Source organism: Panthera pardus, unplaced genomic scaffold, assembly GCF_024362965.1.
Source record: "Panthera pardus isolate Hobbes unplaced genomic scaffold, ASM2436296v1 HiC_scaffold_8, whole genome shotgun sequence".
Taxonomy (NCBI): domain Eukaryota; kingdom Metazoa; phylum Chordata; class Mammalia; order Carnivora; family Felidae; genus Panthera; species Panthera pardus.
The window spans coordinates 6,435,262-6,453,076 of record NW_026527013.1 but is presented as its reverse complement, the minus strand read 5'-3'; the positions used below and the strand labels follow the sequence as shown (position 1 = coordinate 6,453,076).

The window sequence follows — 17,815 nt, the reverse complement described above, 5'->3', positions numbered from 1 at the left end:
AATTAGGCTACGTGAGAACCCCCAAGTTCATAGCCAGCCGATCAGAACTATGGGTGGCCTGGGTCCCCCAAAAGTGTGGCTGATATCTGGAGCGAGGGCAGTCTCGTGGAGGACGGGGCCCGATGTTCACGCCAGGTGCTCAGTGTCAGAATTGTATCACAGACTCCCAGGTGATATCAGAACAGCTGGGGCAGAAATGGAATAGTGACCAAATGTTTGGGCTCTTTTGTTGATTCTGCAAATATTCACAGAGCACCTATTATGTGACAGGTGATACTCTAAGCCAGAGGGCGGCAAACCGCGGCCCGCGGGCCAAATCCAGCAGGCCACCTGTCACGGTAAATAGCATTATGTTGGAGCACAGCCTCACCCATGGGTCTGTGTATCATCTAAGGCTGTTCTCACGCTATAGGGGCTGAGTTGTGTAGCTGCGAAGAGACCATATGGCCCTCAGAACTGAAAATATTTACTATCTGGCCCCTTGCCAATGCCTGTTCTAAGCTGCAGGCGCACAGGAGTGAACAAAACAGATGATCTACTTTGCCTGTGGGAGATTACAAGTGGCCACAGGTCGTTTGCCCGTCCCACCAAGAAGCGGTGTCGATTTCCCCATTCACTGAATCTGGGCTTGGCCCTGTGACCTGCTTTGGCCAATGGGACAGTAACAGATGTAATGCAAGCAGAGGCTTGAAAAGTACTTGTACATTGGGGCCAGGCCCTTCTTGGCTACTTGGCTGAGAAACCACGTGGAGAGAGAGGCCCTGACTGCCCATCTAAGATATGAGAGGCTATCGGATACCATCCGTCATGGCTGGCTCGGCCCAGGCCGGACAAACCACCAGTCAACCCACAAAAATCATTAAAAATCAGAAATGAGTGCTGTTTTACATTACTAAGTGCTGGCCGGTTTGTTACACGGCAGGAGCCAACCGATACACTTGTGAAACATTATAGTCAGGTTGGGTAAAATGAACATATTGGCAATTAGAACATCAATTAGTGGTAAATGCTGTGAAAAGAGTGACAGTTGTGTGATGTGCCCAGGAGTACTCAGATGCTAATTCAGACAGGGCCGTCAAATAGGGGAGGGTTCTCAAAGGAAGTGACTTTTAGGCTGGGACCTGGACGAGGAGAAGTGAGCCATGCAAAGATCAAGGGGCAGAGTATTCTAGGGGGAGGGAACAGGGATGCCCCACACCCACTGCACTCTTAATATTCATCGCAAATATTCACTCTCCTCATCCCAGGAAAGAGCACGCAGGTGCTCGCACCATGGACTTCAAAGTGACCGTAGATAGTGATCTAAAGCTTTTTAATGAATCATGTAGGTTCCCAGACCTCAGTTCTGAAAATACCAAAAACCATTTCCCAGATAAACCACAAGAATGGAAGAAACTATATCTGGCCTTATTTGATATCAAACCACATTAGAAATAAAAGCACTAGGGGCGCCTGGGTGGCTGAGTCAGCTGAGCGTCCCACTTCGGCTCAGGCAGTGATCTCGCGGTTCGTGAGTTCGAGCCCCGCGTCGGGCTCCATGCTGACAATTGAGAGCCTGGAGACTGATTCTGTGTCTCCCTCTCTCTCTGCCCCTCCCCTGCTCACACTCTGTCTCTCTCTCAAAAAATAAAGATGAAAGAAAGAGAAAGAAAGAAAGAAAGAAAGAAAGAAAGGAAGGAAGGAAGGAAGGAAGGAAGGAAGGAAGGAAGGAAGGAAGGAAGGGCGAGCGAGCTAAAGTCTTTCATAAAATAAAAACTTCAGGGGCACCTGGGTGGCTCAGTCAGCTGAGCATCTGACTTTGGCTCAGGTCATGATCTCGCAGCCTGTGAGTTTGAGCCCTGCATCGGGCTCTGTGCTGACAGCTCAGGGCCTGGGACCTGCTTCGGATTCTGTGTCTCCCCCTCTCTCTGACCCTCCCATGCTCATGCACTGTCTCTCTGTCTCTCAATAATAAATAAACGTTAAAAATAATAATAATAACTTCAGACGGAAAGCCATTGATTTTTTTTTTTTTTTAATTTTTTTTTTTTTTCAACGTTTTTTATTTATTTTTGGGACAGAGAGAGACAGAGCATGAACGGGGGAGGGGCAGAGAGAGAGAGGGAGACACAGAATCGGAAACAGGCTCCAGGCTCCGAGCCATCAGCCCAGAGCCTGACGCGGGGCTCGAACTCACGGGCCGCGAGATCGTGACCTGGCTGAAGTCGGACGCTTAACCGACTGCGCCACCCAGGCGCCCCCATTGATTTTTTTTTTGAAGCCAACGAAGTAAAATATTGCTATGACGAGTCACAATTGGCATTGTCCCCTCTGCCCTCTTCCCCTTGGTAAAGGACCCAGACATCACAGGGCAGGCTGCCGGTTCCTTGGGGCTTTGGTTCTAGGGGGGGGCCACTGAGCCATCAGCAAGCACAACAAAGAAGTCTCGTCTATGTCTCAGGTCTCAGTTACGGTCAGGGAAAAAAAAAAACAAAAGACCTTTTATTTAAAGCCAATGTCTCTGAAACAAACATCTCACCGGAAGATGTTAATATCCATGCTGTATTTCAAACATGGAAAAAACACAAAAAACAGAAATGAATCAAAAGGACTATGGTCATTTTCCCAACCTGACTGATAAACTGGCCAGGAAAAAAAAAAAAAAACAAACCCTGTCTGGCGTGCAAAGTTGATTTATAGAAGCCTATTTTTGGTCAACAAAGCTACTTGATAGGTTCTATCAAAAACAAGTAAAACAAAACATTTTGTACTTGCAGGTTTCACAAACACTCAAAGAGAGGCTCATAAGAACTGAAATAAAGACTGTTTTCCTTCCCACCCACTCCACCCGGGGAAATAAAATTTCCCACCAGAACACGCTTGCTTGGCTAATTCTCAAGTCTGAAGAGGAAGATTTTTTACGTAAGCAGATCAGCTCAAGGTCCCTGGACGTGCGTCTGTTTCTGATTTGTTTTTTTGTTGTTTTGCGGGGGGCGGCGGGGAGGGGGGGTTCCAACCTCAACACAAAAGCCAGGAAACAGATTTTTTAAACTTGGTTATGGCCCTGAGACACTGAAATAGCTCATCTAAAAATCTAACATCATGAACAAAAAGTCTGCAATGTGTATAGGAAATCTGACTCACCTCCGAAAAGAGAAAACCCTATTTCTCACCCAAACAGTAGGAAATGGTTTCATGGCAGTGTCCTTCAAAACGTAACAAAGCCCTGGGAACAGTCTAGAACGGAGTCTCTCTCCTCCTTGTGCTCCAGGCTAATCTCAGCATGCTGTCTGGCTCCAGTTGGGGAAAACATAAAAACCTCAGCTCTGTTCTTGGTTGTAACATCTGGGCGGCTACATCATTTGGGACAGTCCTGTCCGTGGGAAGGATTCTAGGGGAAACCAAGGACCTCTGTCTTTATGTCTTCTATTACCAAAGCTAAGCCCAGAAAACCGTTAACAGGGTGGGTAAGAGGGGGTGCCTGGGTGGCTCAGTCAGTTAAGTGTTTGACTCCTCATTTCAGCTCAGGTCATGATCTCATGGTTCGTGAGTTCCAGTCCCACATCAGGCTCTGCACTGACAGTTCGGATCCTGCTTGGGACTCTCTCTTTCCCTCGCTCTCTGCCCCCGCCCCCCACTCATACTCTGTGTCTCTCTCTCTTGCTTTCAAAATGAATAAACTTAAAAAATAATTTAATGTTCATTTATTTTTGAGAGAGAGAGACAGAGCCTGAGCAGCGGAAGGGCAGAGAGAGAGGGAGACACAGAATCCAAAGCAGGCTCCAGGCTCTGAGCTGTCAGCACAGAGCCCGACGCGGGGCTCGAACCCACGAACCGTGAGATCATGACCCGAGCCGAAGTCGGACCCTTAACTGACTGATCCACCCAGACACCCCAACTTAAAAAAAATTTTTTTTAATTTAAAACTAAAATAAAATTAAAATTAAAAAAAAATTTTAATGGTGGGTAAGACACTGAAAAACATCTGCTCTCCAGTCCTTTATAGAAGGTTTGTCGATTCCTGTTCCAAAGGCCAGGACCAAAAACAGGAGGCAGAACTGGCATAGATCCAAGTGTATGTGTGTGTGTGTGTGTGTGTGTGTGTGTGTGTACATATGTACATATGTGAACCAGTCGCCAGCCGCCCCCTCACTCATAGCCCGTTAACTCGTGTTTCTCACACAGTGCTAACCGCACGTGGCCTCCCCTCTTCGCCGCCCCCTCCCCAGAACCCGCGCCCAGGACTCACTTGCTGGAATTCATCGTGTACCCCGAGGGGCACTCAGGGATGCACCTGTTGTTGTGAATGACATACTGGTGGCAACCCTGTCTCCGGGAGTTCTTGCATTTATTGTGCAGGTCCCGGCAGAAGCTGAAGTTCACGCAGCGCCAGTCTTGGAAGTGGTAGTAGGGGGGCGGGCAGGTCTCCACGCACCTGCCGTCCAGGTAGAAGTTGCGACAGGCCACGCACTTGGTGGGGTCGTCGGGCTCGGAGCAGTTGCCCAGACACTCGCTGTGGCAGCAGAGGCCGTCGGCCGTGCAGCCGTGCGACTTGCAGATGGTCGGACAAACTGGAGGGAGAGGAAAAACAGCTGGTCAACAGCTTTGCCCGGGTGCCGTCTGCACAGACAGAGAGTCTGGAGGAGGGAGGGGGAAGCCAAACAAAATAATAACAGCGAGAGTCTCACGTCTACCATGCTTGCTCCACACCAGTCCCCCAAACCTGCGGCGTGCTCGTAAACATTTAAGACCGCCCTGGGGAGGAAGGCAGAGAGGTTCCCACCTGCAGCCTCTGCAAATTTCCACGGTGTAAACACCCCCGCCTCGGTCCATTTGAAGGTACCAGAGATACTGTTGCACATGGAACCAGTAAGAGACAGTACTAACTATCAGGGTGCCTGGGTGGCTCAGTCGGTGAAGCATCCGACTCCTGATCTCAGCTCGGGTCACGATCTCACGGGTTTGTGAGTTCCAGCCCCGCGTGGGGCTCCGCACCGTCAGTGCAGAGCCTGCTTGGGATTCTCTCTCTCTGTCCCCTCCCCCTTCGCAGGCGCTCTCTCTCGGGATAAAGAAACTTAAAAAACAAAGAGATACACACTGTAGCAGAGCATTAAACAGCGTATCCGCCATAGAGCGGTAACAGCAGCAAATAACCTCAAGAGCACAAGGAACAGAAAAATGCCGTGAGAGCATAGGAAGTGGTGAGGATCCATTCCCTTTGTTTGTAACGTAATTTGTTAAGTCTGCACCATGCACGTTTTGATCACCACTTCCTCAATCACCAGGGCACACATCTCCTGAAAACGTGATCATCGGGTTCTGGCCAGCCGGCGCCGGCATGCGGCTTTAATACCGCCATGTGACCAGATCTATCGTTGTGTCCATTTTCTCCATGTTACAAATGGGGAAACCAAGGTACGAGAAGGTGAAGTTAACGGGCCAGCGGTCATTTATCGCTTCAACGGCCATCTGACCACCCCGATCTAGATACCGCAGCCAAGGGACAAGGTGGCCGCAGACCCACCTGCCGGAGGGGAGGCAGGTTAACGGCGGAGGCAGATTAGTTACCTAAACACACAAATGGGTAATTCGAAGGTAGAAGGTACTGAGCTCCTGGCTGGAGGTAAGGGGAGGGGGACGTTTCGGTTGCAAATGAGGGAGATAATGAACAGGAAGAAAGGGGAAGGCCCTGCAGATGGGGAGGTCAGAGGCTTGCATAGATTTTGTGGCTGGGGCAGTTTCTTGTCCCTCGCAAGTGAGCTTCTCCACCAAAGGCTGGACTCTGCCCTGGCTTCCCACAGCGGCTCATCACCTATCCCTTCTCTCCCCACGTCTGGCCACACGTCGCTTCCTAATTACCCCTTGATTTCAGTCCCTCCCTTCCCAGGCTGCCGGCAGATCTGTCCGTGGACAGGAGGCTTCCCTGAGGCTGGACAGGACCCCCCCCCCCCCCCCCCGCCGGCACAGCCTGTTCGGCTCACGCACTCCGTGTGGCCTGAGACAAGGTCTGGACGCTGGGGAGTGTTCCTGACCCCCTCCCCCCAGCCCTCAGACTTGTTGTTGCAGCCACTTCACGGCCCCGCGGGACCCCAACGACCCGCCCTGGGAAACAGAAGTGGCCCCGGAAGCCGCGTTCACACAGGGGCAGCACTGTCGGCTGGAACTTCCTACGAGGACAGTAATGCTCTCAGGCTGCACTGTCCAACGCGGTAGCTACCTCTTCCCTGTGGCTGTCGTGTGCGGTTAGTGCAATGAGGAACCGATTTTTTTTTTAATCGTGGCAAAGTACACATAGCATAAAACTGACGATCTTAAGCATTTTTGTCACGTTTGCTTATTTTTGAGAGAGAGAGAGAGAGAGAGCGAGTGCACGCAAGCTGGGGAGAGGCAGAGAGGGAGACGCGGAATCCGAAGCAGGCTCCAGGCTCTGAGCTGTCAGCACAGAGCCCGATGCGGGGCTCAGATTCACGAACCATGAGATCATGACCTGAGCCGAAGTCAGATGCGTAACGGACTGAGCCACCCAGGCGCCCTGACCATCTTAAAACCATTTTTAAGGGCACGGCTCAGAGGCACCAGGTATATTCACACTGTCATGCGACCACTCCTACCACCTGTCTCCAGAACTTTCTCACGTTCCCCAAACTGAGACTCTGTCCCCATGAAACACTGCCTCCCCACCTCCTTCCCCACCCCCAGCTCCCACCATCTACTCTCGATCTCTGTGCACAGGAATCCTGAAAGTGGAATCATAGGACTGGCTTTTTTGTGACTGGCTTCTTCCACTGCGCATACGGTCTTCAAGATTCATCCATGTTGTAGCAACTGTCAGAATTTCCTTCCTTCTTAAGGGTGAAAAGCATTCTGTTGTGTGTATATACCATTTTCTTGATTCCCTCATCCATCAGTCGGCACTGACTGGGGATGTTTCCACCTGTGGTGCACTGTAAATACTGCTGTTAAGATCACGGCTACCTTGGGGCGCCTGGGTGGCGCAGTCGGTTAAGCGTCCGACTTCAGCCAGGTCACGATCTCGCGGTCCGTGAGTTCGAGCCCCGCGTCAGGCTCTGGGCTGATGGCTCGGAGCCTGGAGCCTGTTTCCGATTCTGTGTCTCCCTCTCTCTCTGCCCCTCCCCCATTCATGCTCTGTCTCTCTCTGTCCCAAAAATAAAAAAAAAAAAAAAAAAAAAAAAAAAAAAAAAAAGATCACGGCTACCCAAACATCTCTTCAAGACTCAGCCTTCAATTCTCTTATGCATATACCCAGAAGCAGAGTTGCTGAATCACACGGTAATTCTATCTGTAATTTCTTGAGGAATCGCCATACTGGTTTCCACAGCAGCTGCACCATTTTACTGTCCTACCAAGAAGGCACAGGGGTTCCAAGTGCCACTGGGGGACTAAACTTTTCACTGTTCATTCTTTGCTTTTAATTTTACCAGCCACAGTAGCCACTGGGTCGTGCACCGGACCGCACAGGCTTCGAGAATGAAAGTGAACTCCTCACCAAGGCTGAGAGGTCTAGCCTGCACTGGCCTCTCAGAGTCCTTCCCCCGGGGCCCAGACAGCAGCCACTTGAATCTCCTCTCTTCCCCCCCCCCCCCACCAACGCCCCCACCCCCTGCTTCCTCCACCCCGCCGCCCCTGCACGGTCCTGCCTGAGGACCTTTGCATCTGCTGTTACGACTGGCTGAAGCACCCTGGCTGTGATCCTCCCGTGACTGACTCCTTCCCGTCCTCCCCGCCCCAGGACTCTTGAAAGACCTTCTCCGACCTTCCCGCTGGAAGTCACTCCCTCCTTCCCAACCGTGTGCCAGCACCTTATGTGATGACATTTTTCTTGTAGTATTTCTCGCTCTCAGAAACGATCCTGGCCGCTTGCTGACTGTGAGTCTAGAGGGAAGGCTAGAGACAGGCCACGTCTCCACCCGCTACACCAGCTGCCACGACACTCACCCCGAACGAGGCTCGCACCTGCAGGCCAGCAGACACATCTCCGACAAGCCAGAGAGGAGGCATAAAGCAACAGCTTTGGAGAAGTTCCAAGCACCCAACTTTTAGCCACTGGCTCAAGAGGGCATCTAAGACCCATCCCCTGCCACAGGTGCCCCACAAATGGTGAAAATTTACACGCAAAAATTGGAGCATCGATGCATGGGTGCATATTCGGATTTTTTGTGTCACGGACCCAAAAAGAACTAAGAAGCTCTAATAGGAGCAAAGTGGGGTGATGGGGGAATGTCTGTGTAGGTTTTTTTTAGGGATTACATATCACCCGTTAGAATCTCACTTAATTCTAATAAAGCAGGGACACAGGGTAAGTGCCATTATCTCCATTTCTTTTTTTTTTTTTATATTGTTTTTTTGTTTATTTTGAGAGCAAGCAGGGGAGGGGCAGAGAGAGGGAGAGAGAGAATCCCAGGCAGGCTCCGTGCTATTGGCACAGAGCCCGATGCGGGACTCGAACTCACAAACTGTGAGATCATGCCCTGAGCTGAAACCAAGAGTCAGACGCTTAACTGACTGAGCCACCCAGGTCCCCCCCTCATTATCTCCATTTCACAGAGGCAAGAAGACAGGCCCTTTTGAGAAGCAGCAGGGCCAAAGTTAAACCTTGATCTTTAGGCTCTGAATCTGATATTCCTGGGTCTAAAGAATCACCAGGTGGGAATGCAAACTGGTGCAGCCACTCTGGAAAACAATATGGAGGTTCCTCAAAAAGTTAAAAATAGAACTACCCTACGACCCAGCAATTGCACTACTAGGCATTTATCCAAGGGACACAGGTGTGCTGTTTCGAAGGGACACATGCACCCCCATGTTTATAGCAGCACCATCGACAACAGCCAAAGTATGGAAAGAGCCCAAATGGCCATCGATGGATGAATGGATAAAGAAGATGTGGTATATATACACAACGGAGCATTACTCGGCAATCAAAAAGAACAAAATCTTGCCATTTGCAACAACGTGGATGGAACTAGAGGGTTTTGTGCTAAGCGAGATAAATCAGAGAAAGACAAACATGATTTCACTCGTATGTGGAACTTAAGAAACAAAACAGACGAACGTCAGAGAAGGGAAGCAAAAATAGGATAAAAAGAGAGAGGGAGACAAACCATAAGAGATTCTCAAATACAGAGAACAAACTGCGGGTTGCTGGAGGGGGTGTTGGGTGGGGAGATGAGCTAACTGGGGGATGGGCATTAAGGAGAGCGTTTGTTCAGATGAGCACTGGGTGTTATATGTAAGTGATGAATCACGAGGTTCTATTCCTGAAATCATTATTACACTATATGTTAACTAACGTGGATTTAAATTAAAAAATAGAAATAAAGAATCACCACGGCCACCCACAGGGTCCATGCGGCCCAGGGAAGAAGTGACCTACACTCACCTTTGGCAACACAGCACCCACCACCCCACAGGCACACCACAAAGATGTCTTTAAAGCAACAGCCTCAGTTTTCTTGTCTGTAAAATGGGGACAACAATCACTTAATTTCTCACAATAAGATGATGTGGAAAAGGCACAGAATCCTTCCATCCACACGTCAGTTTGATACAAGTTAGCTGCTATGGGTGCTATTATTATGATCGCTATCATCACTAACGACCTGTTTGTAGGAACCCAAGGGCCGAAACTCAAGGGCAGGAAGCAATATAGAAGGCAGACAATTATTATCTCGGACCCACAAAGACCCCACCCTCCGGGAAGGCATATGTGAGAACAGGCAGGAAAGGCTCTATTTCCTGGGCTGGGGCTGTGTCTAAGGGTCAGCCCTTGAGTTCAAAAGAAGCATTAGCAAAGGCCCAACAAAAACTTCCCAAACACATAAGCCTTCCGGCCTAGACAATGCCAAGAAAAAATACTCAACACTTGCGCACAAGGCCGGAGGCGGACTGCTGGGGTTTTCAATTTCACCCTGGAGCCCACCTGAGAAGCAGCTCATTCTCCGGCACAGCTGGCCAGCTTTTCCTGCAAAGCGGCCCCAGAGAAGTCACGCAAGCACCGGCCGGGCTATGCCCAATAAAACTTTATTTACAGAAGCAGGCAAGGGGCTGGATGGCTTACTGGCCTCTGCTCAGGGACACATACCTGTGACTGCGTCACTATTTCTGTCAGGGCCTAGGCTCTGGGGAGTCAGACATCATCTCATAGATGGATACCCTGCAGGGGCGCCTGGGGGGCTCAGTCGGTTGAGCGTCCGACTTCGGCTCAGGTCATGATCTCACGGTCCGTGAGTTCGAGCCCCGCGTCGGGCTCTGTGCTGATGGCTCAGAGCCCGGAGCCTGCTTCGGATTCTGTGTCTCCCTCTCTCTCTGACCCTCCCCCCCGCTCACGCTCTGTCTCTGTCTCTCTCAAAAATAAAAAAAATTTAAAAATTGTAAAAATAAAAAAACTTTAAAATTGTAAAAGGTAAATAAATAAAACATCATAGATGGATATGCTGTAAATGACGTTTATCCAACAGAAGACATGACCTCTCACAGATGACAATGGTGTGGCCCCAGGGGACCTTAAGTGGCCCCGAACCTAAGCGGGCAATCCTATTTTAGTGACCACAAATGCTTTGGCATTGACATCCTGTGGGCCCCCCTCACTAAAGGGTTACAAGAAATGTGTTTCTGGGTGTTCTTTCCCTTTTTTTTTCCTTTTTACATAAAAGTTGTGTTGTTAAACTTTTGAAGGCTATGCTTTGATAGTGATAAGCCACCTCTGGGTGTCTCCCATTCTGTTTCCGAGTACTTTCATCTTATTTAATAGAAATGCCACTGGGCTGGCCCCTGCCCCCCTCCCCAGGCTGAATTATGAAAACCACAGGTTGTGCAAGATGGAAAACGACCAGATGGAGGAGGGGGCTGACTTTCTCTTCCCAGGCACTTCGACCCGCCCCCTCTCGTAGACACCAGTCGAGCCCCAGCCGTCCCAGCTGCCCAGGCTCAGAGGGCCACTACCCTGGGCTCTTTCTGCCAAAGACAGCCAAAGACAATGGCAGCCTCTTCGAGAAACCTCCAAGCGGTCCGGGGTCTGCCCACTTTCCCAGGACAGGTGCATGCTGTGTAGGGAACATCCACCCAGACCTCCTAGAGACCAGCACCAGTCAGTCCTGTCTTGCAAACACACAAGTTCCTTGTCCAACCATCTCCCTTTCGCCCCACAAGGTGCCTTGGGCTGTTGGCCCTGTGCCCTCCCACTTCTCCCTAAAGGTTCCCCAAACCCCTGGCCTCCAGTTACCCTAGCAAAAGCAGCCACAACCTTCCTGAAACTTTATCTCAGGTGGTTTTTCCACTATACCCTGTCAGGAAGATTGATAATGGACCCCAAAACAAATCCACAGAGTGAGAAGCCCGCCGTGTCGGAACCCTCTGGCCGGACCCTCTCAAGCGTGCAATGCTCCCCACCAAATGATGCCTCCCGTAGAGAGAGAGAACAACCAGAATGTCAACTTACTTAAGAAGAGGTGATTCAAGGGCACCTGGGGGGCTCAGTCAGGTTGAGCGTCCGACTTTGGCCCATGTCATCGTCTTATGGTTCGTGAGTTCAAGCCCTGCACTGGACTCTGTGCTGACAGCTCAGAGTTGGAGCCTTCTTCGGATTCTGGGTCTCCCTCTCTCTCTGCCCCTCCCCTGTTCATGCTTACTCACTCTCTCTCTCAAAGAATAAATAAATAAGTAAATGAATGAATAAATGTTTAAAAAAATTAAACAGAAGAAGAGGAGGAGGAGGAGGAGATTCGAAGCAAAGGAGGCAAGTGCAATTTGACCCAGTATTTCCTCTCCTAGGAGTCACCCCACAGACCAGAGAGAATATGTACACACAGACACCTGGACAAGAAGTCTACACCCTACAGGACATTACCAGTTGGGTTTATAACAGTAAAGGACTGGAAACAACCTGAAGGTCCATAGCAAGAGCCCACGTGAATACATTTCTGTGGATTGAGGAGTGGAATAGTACGCAGCCATAAACAGAGAGGGCAGCTCGATGCATTCCGAGGTTGGAGTCACTTCCGAGATGGCAATAAGCGACATAAGCAAGGTGCAGAGCAGTGTCTGAAGAACGTAACACGTTTGTGGAGAAAGGAAAGGCACAAACACAGCGGGGACGCAAAACAGGACAGCTAGTTTATTAAACCGTCTAGAAGTTTCTCCTCTTCTTTTTTTAAAGAATTTTAAGGTTTTAGATTAAAGAGTGATGTATTTAAAGTTTACTTATTTTGAGAAAGAGAGAAAGAGAGAGAACCAGCAGGGGAGGGTAAGAGAGAGGGTGGGGCAGAGGCCCGGAACCAGGCTCTGTACTGACAGCAGAGAGCCCAATGCAGGGCTCGAACTCACAAACCACGAGATCACGACCTGAGCCAAAGTTGGACGCGTAACCCACTGAGCCACCCAGGTGCCCCAGTCTGGTAGTTTCTTATAAATACATACTCTTATCCTTACCACACAACCTAGGGGTTTACCCAAGTGAAATAGAAACAAACAAACAACCCATGTTCACACAAAGACCTGTATTCAGGTGTTTATAGTGGCTGCGTTGGTAATCACCCAAAACTGGAAACAACCCAAATATCCCTTGACTGGGGAACGGATAAACATTATACCTGCGCACAATGAGCACTACTGAGCAATCAACAAAGAATGAAGTGTTGATGTCTACACCGTGGAGGGATTCCAAATGCACTGTATTGAGGGTAAGAAGCCAGTCTCAGGTGCTACACACGAATGGATTCCTTTCACAGGATATCCAGGGACTGTGGACACATCAGTGGTCACCAGGGGCTGAAACCGAGGAAGCAGTGGAAAGGGGCCCAGGGGAATTTGGGGGATGAGGAACCATTCCGTATCTTGACTGTGATGGTGGTCAGAATCCGCACAACTTTATACCAAAAAAGAGTGGATTCTGCTGTATATAAATTATACCTTTAAATGGGGGGTGGGAAGGAATGGGGCGCCTGGGTGGCTGAGGATCTGACTCTTGATTTCGGCTCAGGTCATGATCCCAGGGTCACGGGATCGAGCCCTGTGTCAGGCTGTGTGCTGAGCGTGGAACCTGCTTAAGATTCTCTCTCTCTCCCTCTGCCCCTCTCCCACTCTCTCTCTAATAAAAAATTAAATTAAATTAAAAATAAACAGGGAGGGGGAGAGAAAAGGACAAATGCAACATATGTCCCTCTGGGAGGGAGGGAAATGAGCTTGGAGAGTAGATAGTAATATCCTTACCTACCAGCAAATTTGATTTTTTTTTCACTGTATGTATGTGTACTACCCTGACATCTATTTGAACACACAGTTTTAAAAAGCCTCTGGTAGACAATTAATAAGTGTTATTGATCAATTATATAATTCTATCCTCAATAGTTCCAGCAGAACTATGTAGAGCTGCCAGGTATCACTGAGAGCTTTTCAGAAGGTGAAGATCGTTTTTGTGTTATTACAAAATCAACAGTCAAAGCGACTAAATAAGAAATGTGGTCATAGATCTGAAACCGGGCCAGGAAAAAAATAGTATTGATGAGGAGGACAACGCTGGCACAAGAGATGAGGTTTATACACGAGGCTGTGGATTAAAATACTGCCTCAGTGTTGATTTTCTGATTCTTATCATTGTACTGCTGCTGTGTAGGCTTAAGAATTAAGGGTAAAGGGGCAGTATGCCTACAATCGTCCCAAATGGTTTAGGAAAAAGAAAAAAATGTGCATAAGGTTTGTACATAAATACTTTAGAGATAAAATACGGTGAGAACGTAACAACTAATGAATCCGAATACAATCCTTGCATCCCATCTGTAAACTTAAAAGCTACATCAAAACAAAAAGGTTAAAAAAAAAAAAATCCAAAATAACATTTAAACCCTGGAAGAGTGAGAAAGACTAGCGCAGCGACAGGCTTAGAAAAATACAGCCACCTTCTTTTTCTCTTTGCCTTTTAAAGTTCAAATCGGTTTGGGTTTTCTTCATTAAGAAGCTGTATGGTAAAAAGCAAAAGAAAGCCAAAGGTATGTTTCCATAGCACGACATATGTTAATAACATTTTGTTACATTTCTCTCCAAAGCCTGTAGTTTAAAAAAAATTTTTTTCAAGATTTATTATCCCCGAAATTGCTGCTTTCCAGAAATTTCCAAACGGAACAGTTGCGTCATGGGCCTGCAGACACATTCCCCGCAGGGCCCCGCGGCTCTTTGCAAGTGTGAATTTTATAAACTCTGCAGAGTCATTTACTCGGTTTCACAGCCCTTCTCCCCCACACCCGGCCCGGATCCCAGAGCCCCCCGGGCGCGGGCACACCCCCACCCCGGGAAATCCCTCCCGCCGCAATCCAGAGGATGATCTAACGGTGGTGTGAGGGCCTGGGGCGACCTTCTGACAGCTGGCGGCGGGGGTGGGGGGTGGAGGGTGGGGCCGGGGAGGGTCAGCAGACACCCTTTCGAGTCCGCGACCCACGAGAAGCGACGCCGCAAGGACGCGTGTCCTTGAACCAGGGACGCTCCCTTTTCTTTCCCTAACAATGCCGCCCCCACGCGCGCGCGAACCGATTCGCTTTCCAGATGCGTGTGTTATTGACTTGCGAGGCTCTTCGGAGACATACGGCGTCGCACGCAGGCCAGGAAGGGGGTGGGCCTGGGGAAGGGGGGGCGGTGGCTCCCCGTGAAGGCAGCCTCAGGATTGGTCGGTTGCAGGTATCTGCGTGTGTGTAGTTCCTAACGGACAGGCGGTCCAAGGGCGGGCCCCGCCCCCTCGAGCCAGCGGCAGCCGCGCAGTACAAAGCCCGAGGCGCGTTCCGTTCCGTGGAATCCGGGCCGGGCAGTGGCGGCGGCCGCAGCGCCGCCCTCGCGCTCAGCCAATAAACGGGCGTGCTGCCGGAGTTCTGGCCCCGCCCCCGGGGCGCGCGGGGCTCGGTCGGCGGACTGGTGCTCGCGGCTGTGACCGCCGCTAGGCGGTCCGCGCCGGGGGCCCCGGGGAGGGTGTGTGTCTTGGGAGGCAGCGGTGGGGGGGGGGGGGGTCCTCTCGAGGATGCAGACCCTGCAGGGCGGGCCTGCAAAGAATGGAACTTCGGAAGAAGTTAAAGAAAGGATGAAACCGAGTGTGCGGGCGGCCCCAAGCACGACTGCGCGTCTTGGGCTGCGCGCGAGTTGGGCGTGTGCCCGGGAGGAGATCGGGTCACCGCGTGGCACCGCCTGGGATGGCCGAGGGGCGCCCTGGCCGCGGGCCTCCCTCGGGAGGGGCCCAGAGGAGGGCAGCGGTTCTCCAGGGTCACACAGCAAAATCCCCCAAGTCGGGGGCCAGGGGTAGTGGCAAGGGCAGAGCCCACACAACAGGGACTGTGCTCTCTCGGACCCTACTCCCGATATTTCCACCCACCACTCACCCAGAAGACCAAGGACCATACTCATAAGTTACACTTTTAAGAAAATCTACAGGCTATCTTGGGGGTACCCTCTAGCCAGTGTTCCCTGTAGATTTGAAGACTGTGTGCTCAATGTGTATTTCCAATTCCGGTAAACCGAGGCAATGAATGGGCGTTATCTCTAACCACACCGGACCAAGAATACACTTTAAAATGTGTATGTATTCCGTTTGCAGAATACAACGTTCAACCCACATCTCCTTTTGAGGCACAGAAAAGCCGCTTTGCTAATGCCAACTCAGCTAGCAGGCAGCAGGATCAAAACTCGAACCCGGATCTCCCAAGGAGAATGGGACTGGGTGTGGTATCACTGAGTTCTACTGTGGGTTTTATTCACCTGTTCCCCACCCCGGCCCATCCAGACCTGGCCCCTTCTAGGCACTGGTATGCAGAAATGAATGCAGACACGGTTTCTTCTTTCCCAACATGCACAAGAGACAGGTGAGCCCTGTGAAAGGAAGGACCTTGCCTGTCTTATTACTGCATCCCAGAGCAATGCACACAGTAGGTGCACAGTAAAGCTCACAGGGGGGAAAAAAAAGATGGGAGAGCAAGTGGGATACTGGCTTTATCCCATCAGGAGAGGTACAGTATGTGCAAATGCATGAATCATCAGAGCTGCCTTTAGGGAACTATAAACAGTTCAGAGTTGATGAAGGGCAAAGTACAGGTGAAGAAGCATGGGAGGTCAGGGCAGACAGGAAGGTTAGGGAGCGGAGGGGCTTGGACTATGCACCTCAGGAGGAGCCAAAGAAGGGCTTCAACCAGAAAAGACACCATCAGATCCATGTGTGGGGCAATTTTCTAGCTCTCTGGTGGACAGCTGAGGAAGGCAAGGGCAGAGGAGACAGGAAGGAAGAGGCTGGCTTCTGAAACCACCAGGGAGGTGGAGCCTTCAGGACTTATCTCCCAGCTGGGTCGCAAGTTTTCACCTTGGGCAGCTGGACACGACTCACAAGACAAATGACAAACAAGGAAGCTGGGTGCTCAGACTTGCCTGGCCTGGGTTTGAGGTGTGGAGTCTAGAACGTCAAGGTTTCTGCACTCGATTGTCTTTGTGTTTGCTAAGTCCCTCCTCAGCCCACCCCAGTCTGATCCTAAAAACCACTCTTGCAAGGTGCAAGAACCCCTGTTTGTTTGTTGTGGACAATTTTTAAAGTTTTCTTCATTTGTGTATGTAATACATACATGTGTTAGGCAGTTACTGTAAAAGTTAACTTTTTAAAAGTTGTTTCTACCTACTCATGTTTTCTGCTTCTTGGACCAAGGTACACTTTACAGGCTACTTAGAAATTAACAATAGTAATGGCACAGCTTATGAGATGCAGGCATTGCTGCTCTTGGGGCAAATTCACAGCCTTCGGTTCTTCCACAGTGTATGGATCAATCTAAATAAAATAAGCACTTAAAACACTAAGTAATTTCACTAATATTTCCAAAAGTATTACCAGACCTAATTTTTAGTGGGTTTTAAATTAAATTTCTATTTTCATTCTTAATTTTATGTACAATATTTGCTCTTCCCCCTCCCCCAATTTTTTTCTTACATTACTTTATAAATTCTTTGGAAAGCAGCACTGTCCTATAAACTTTCTACATTGATAGAAAAGTTCTGTATCTGTGCTGTCCAAATTCACAAGCCACACGTAGCCACTGAGAGCTGGAAATCTGGCTAACGTGACTGAGAAGCAATATTCATGAGGCTAGTTGCTACCTTACCGGGCACTGCAGCTCTGAAAGACCCAGTTCTTGGGTTTGTCCATTCTATTTGTTTCCTAAATCAGTTAGTCCCTGTTAATTTAGTATTTCCTTCTTCCCATATAGATTTGTTCTATTATTCATCGTCTCATTTTTGTGATTTCTCTGCGTGATCACTTACAGCCCTGCACTGGTCTCTGTATCCGCTCCACTGCCTTCTATGATTTTTTAAAATGTTTATTTATCTTTGAAAGAGAGAGAGACAGAGTACAAGCAGGGGAGGGGCAGAGAGCGGGAGACACAGAATCCAAAGCAGCATCCAGGCTCCAAGCTGTCAGCACAGAGCCTGACGCAGGGCTCGAACCATGAACCGTGAGATCAGGACTTGAGCCTAAGTCGGACACTTAATCAACTGAGCCACCCAGGCATCCCTACTCCACTGCCTTCTAAAGAGTCTATACTTATAGATTGAGATCCTCCCTCACCAAAGAGCTATGTTTTGCTTTTAATTATCACATGGTAGGCGTCTGTCTTGCATGCTTGATCAGTTAAGCTTTTAAAAATTAATTTCCACTTACGTTCACTTGCAGCAAGAGATTAGGGCCAGTGCAACGTCTGCTTTTTGGACTAGATTGTGTTGGGGCTGGTTTTTTTTTTTTTTTTTTTTTTTTTTTTTGGAGATTTAACAGATGATTAATTTTTCTAAATATTCCAAGAGCACTTTAAAA

At 49.5% G+C, this 17,815-nt stretch overlaps 1 protein-coding gene across 1 annotated transcript in view; it reads right to left on the bottom strand.

The window, feature by feature from the left end:
* Positions 1-17,815, bottom strand: part of INSR (insulin receptor) — a 137,489-nt gene that overhangs the window by 50,003 nt on the left and 69,671 nt on the right. The window contains 1 exon segment of the mRNA XM_053896637.1: positions 4,229-4,550. Coding sequence (XP_053752612.1) covers positions 4,229-4,550 — 322 coding nt within the window.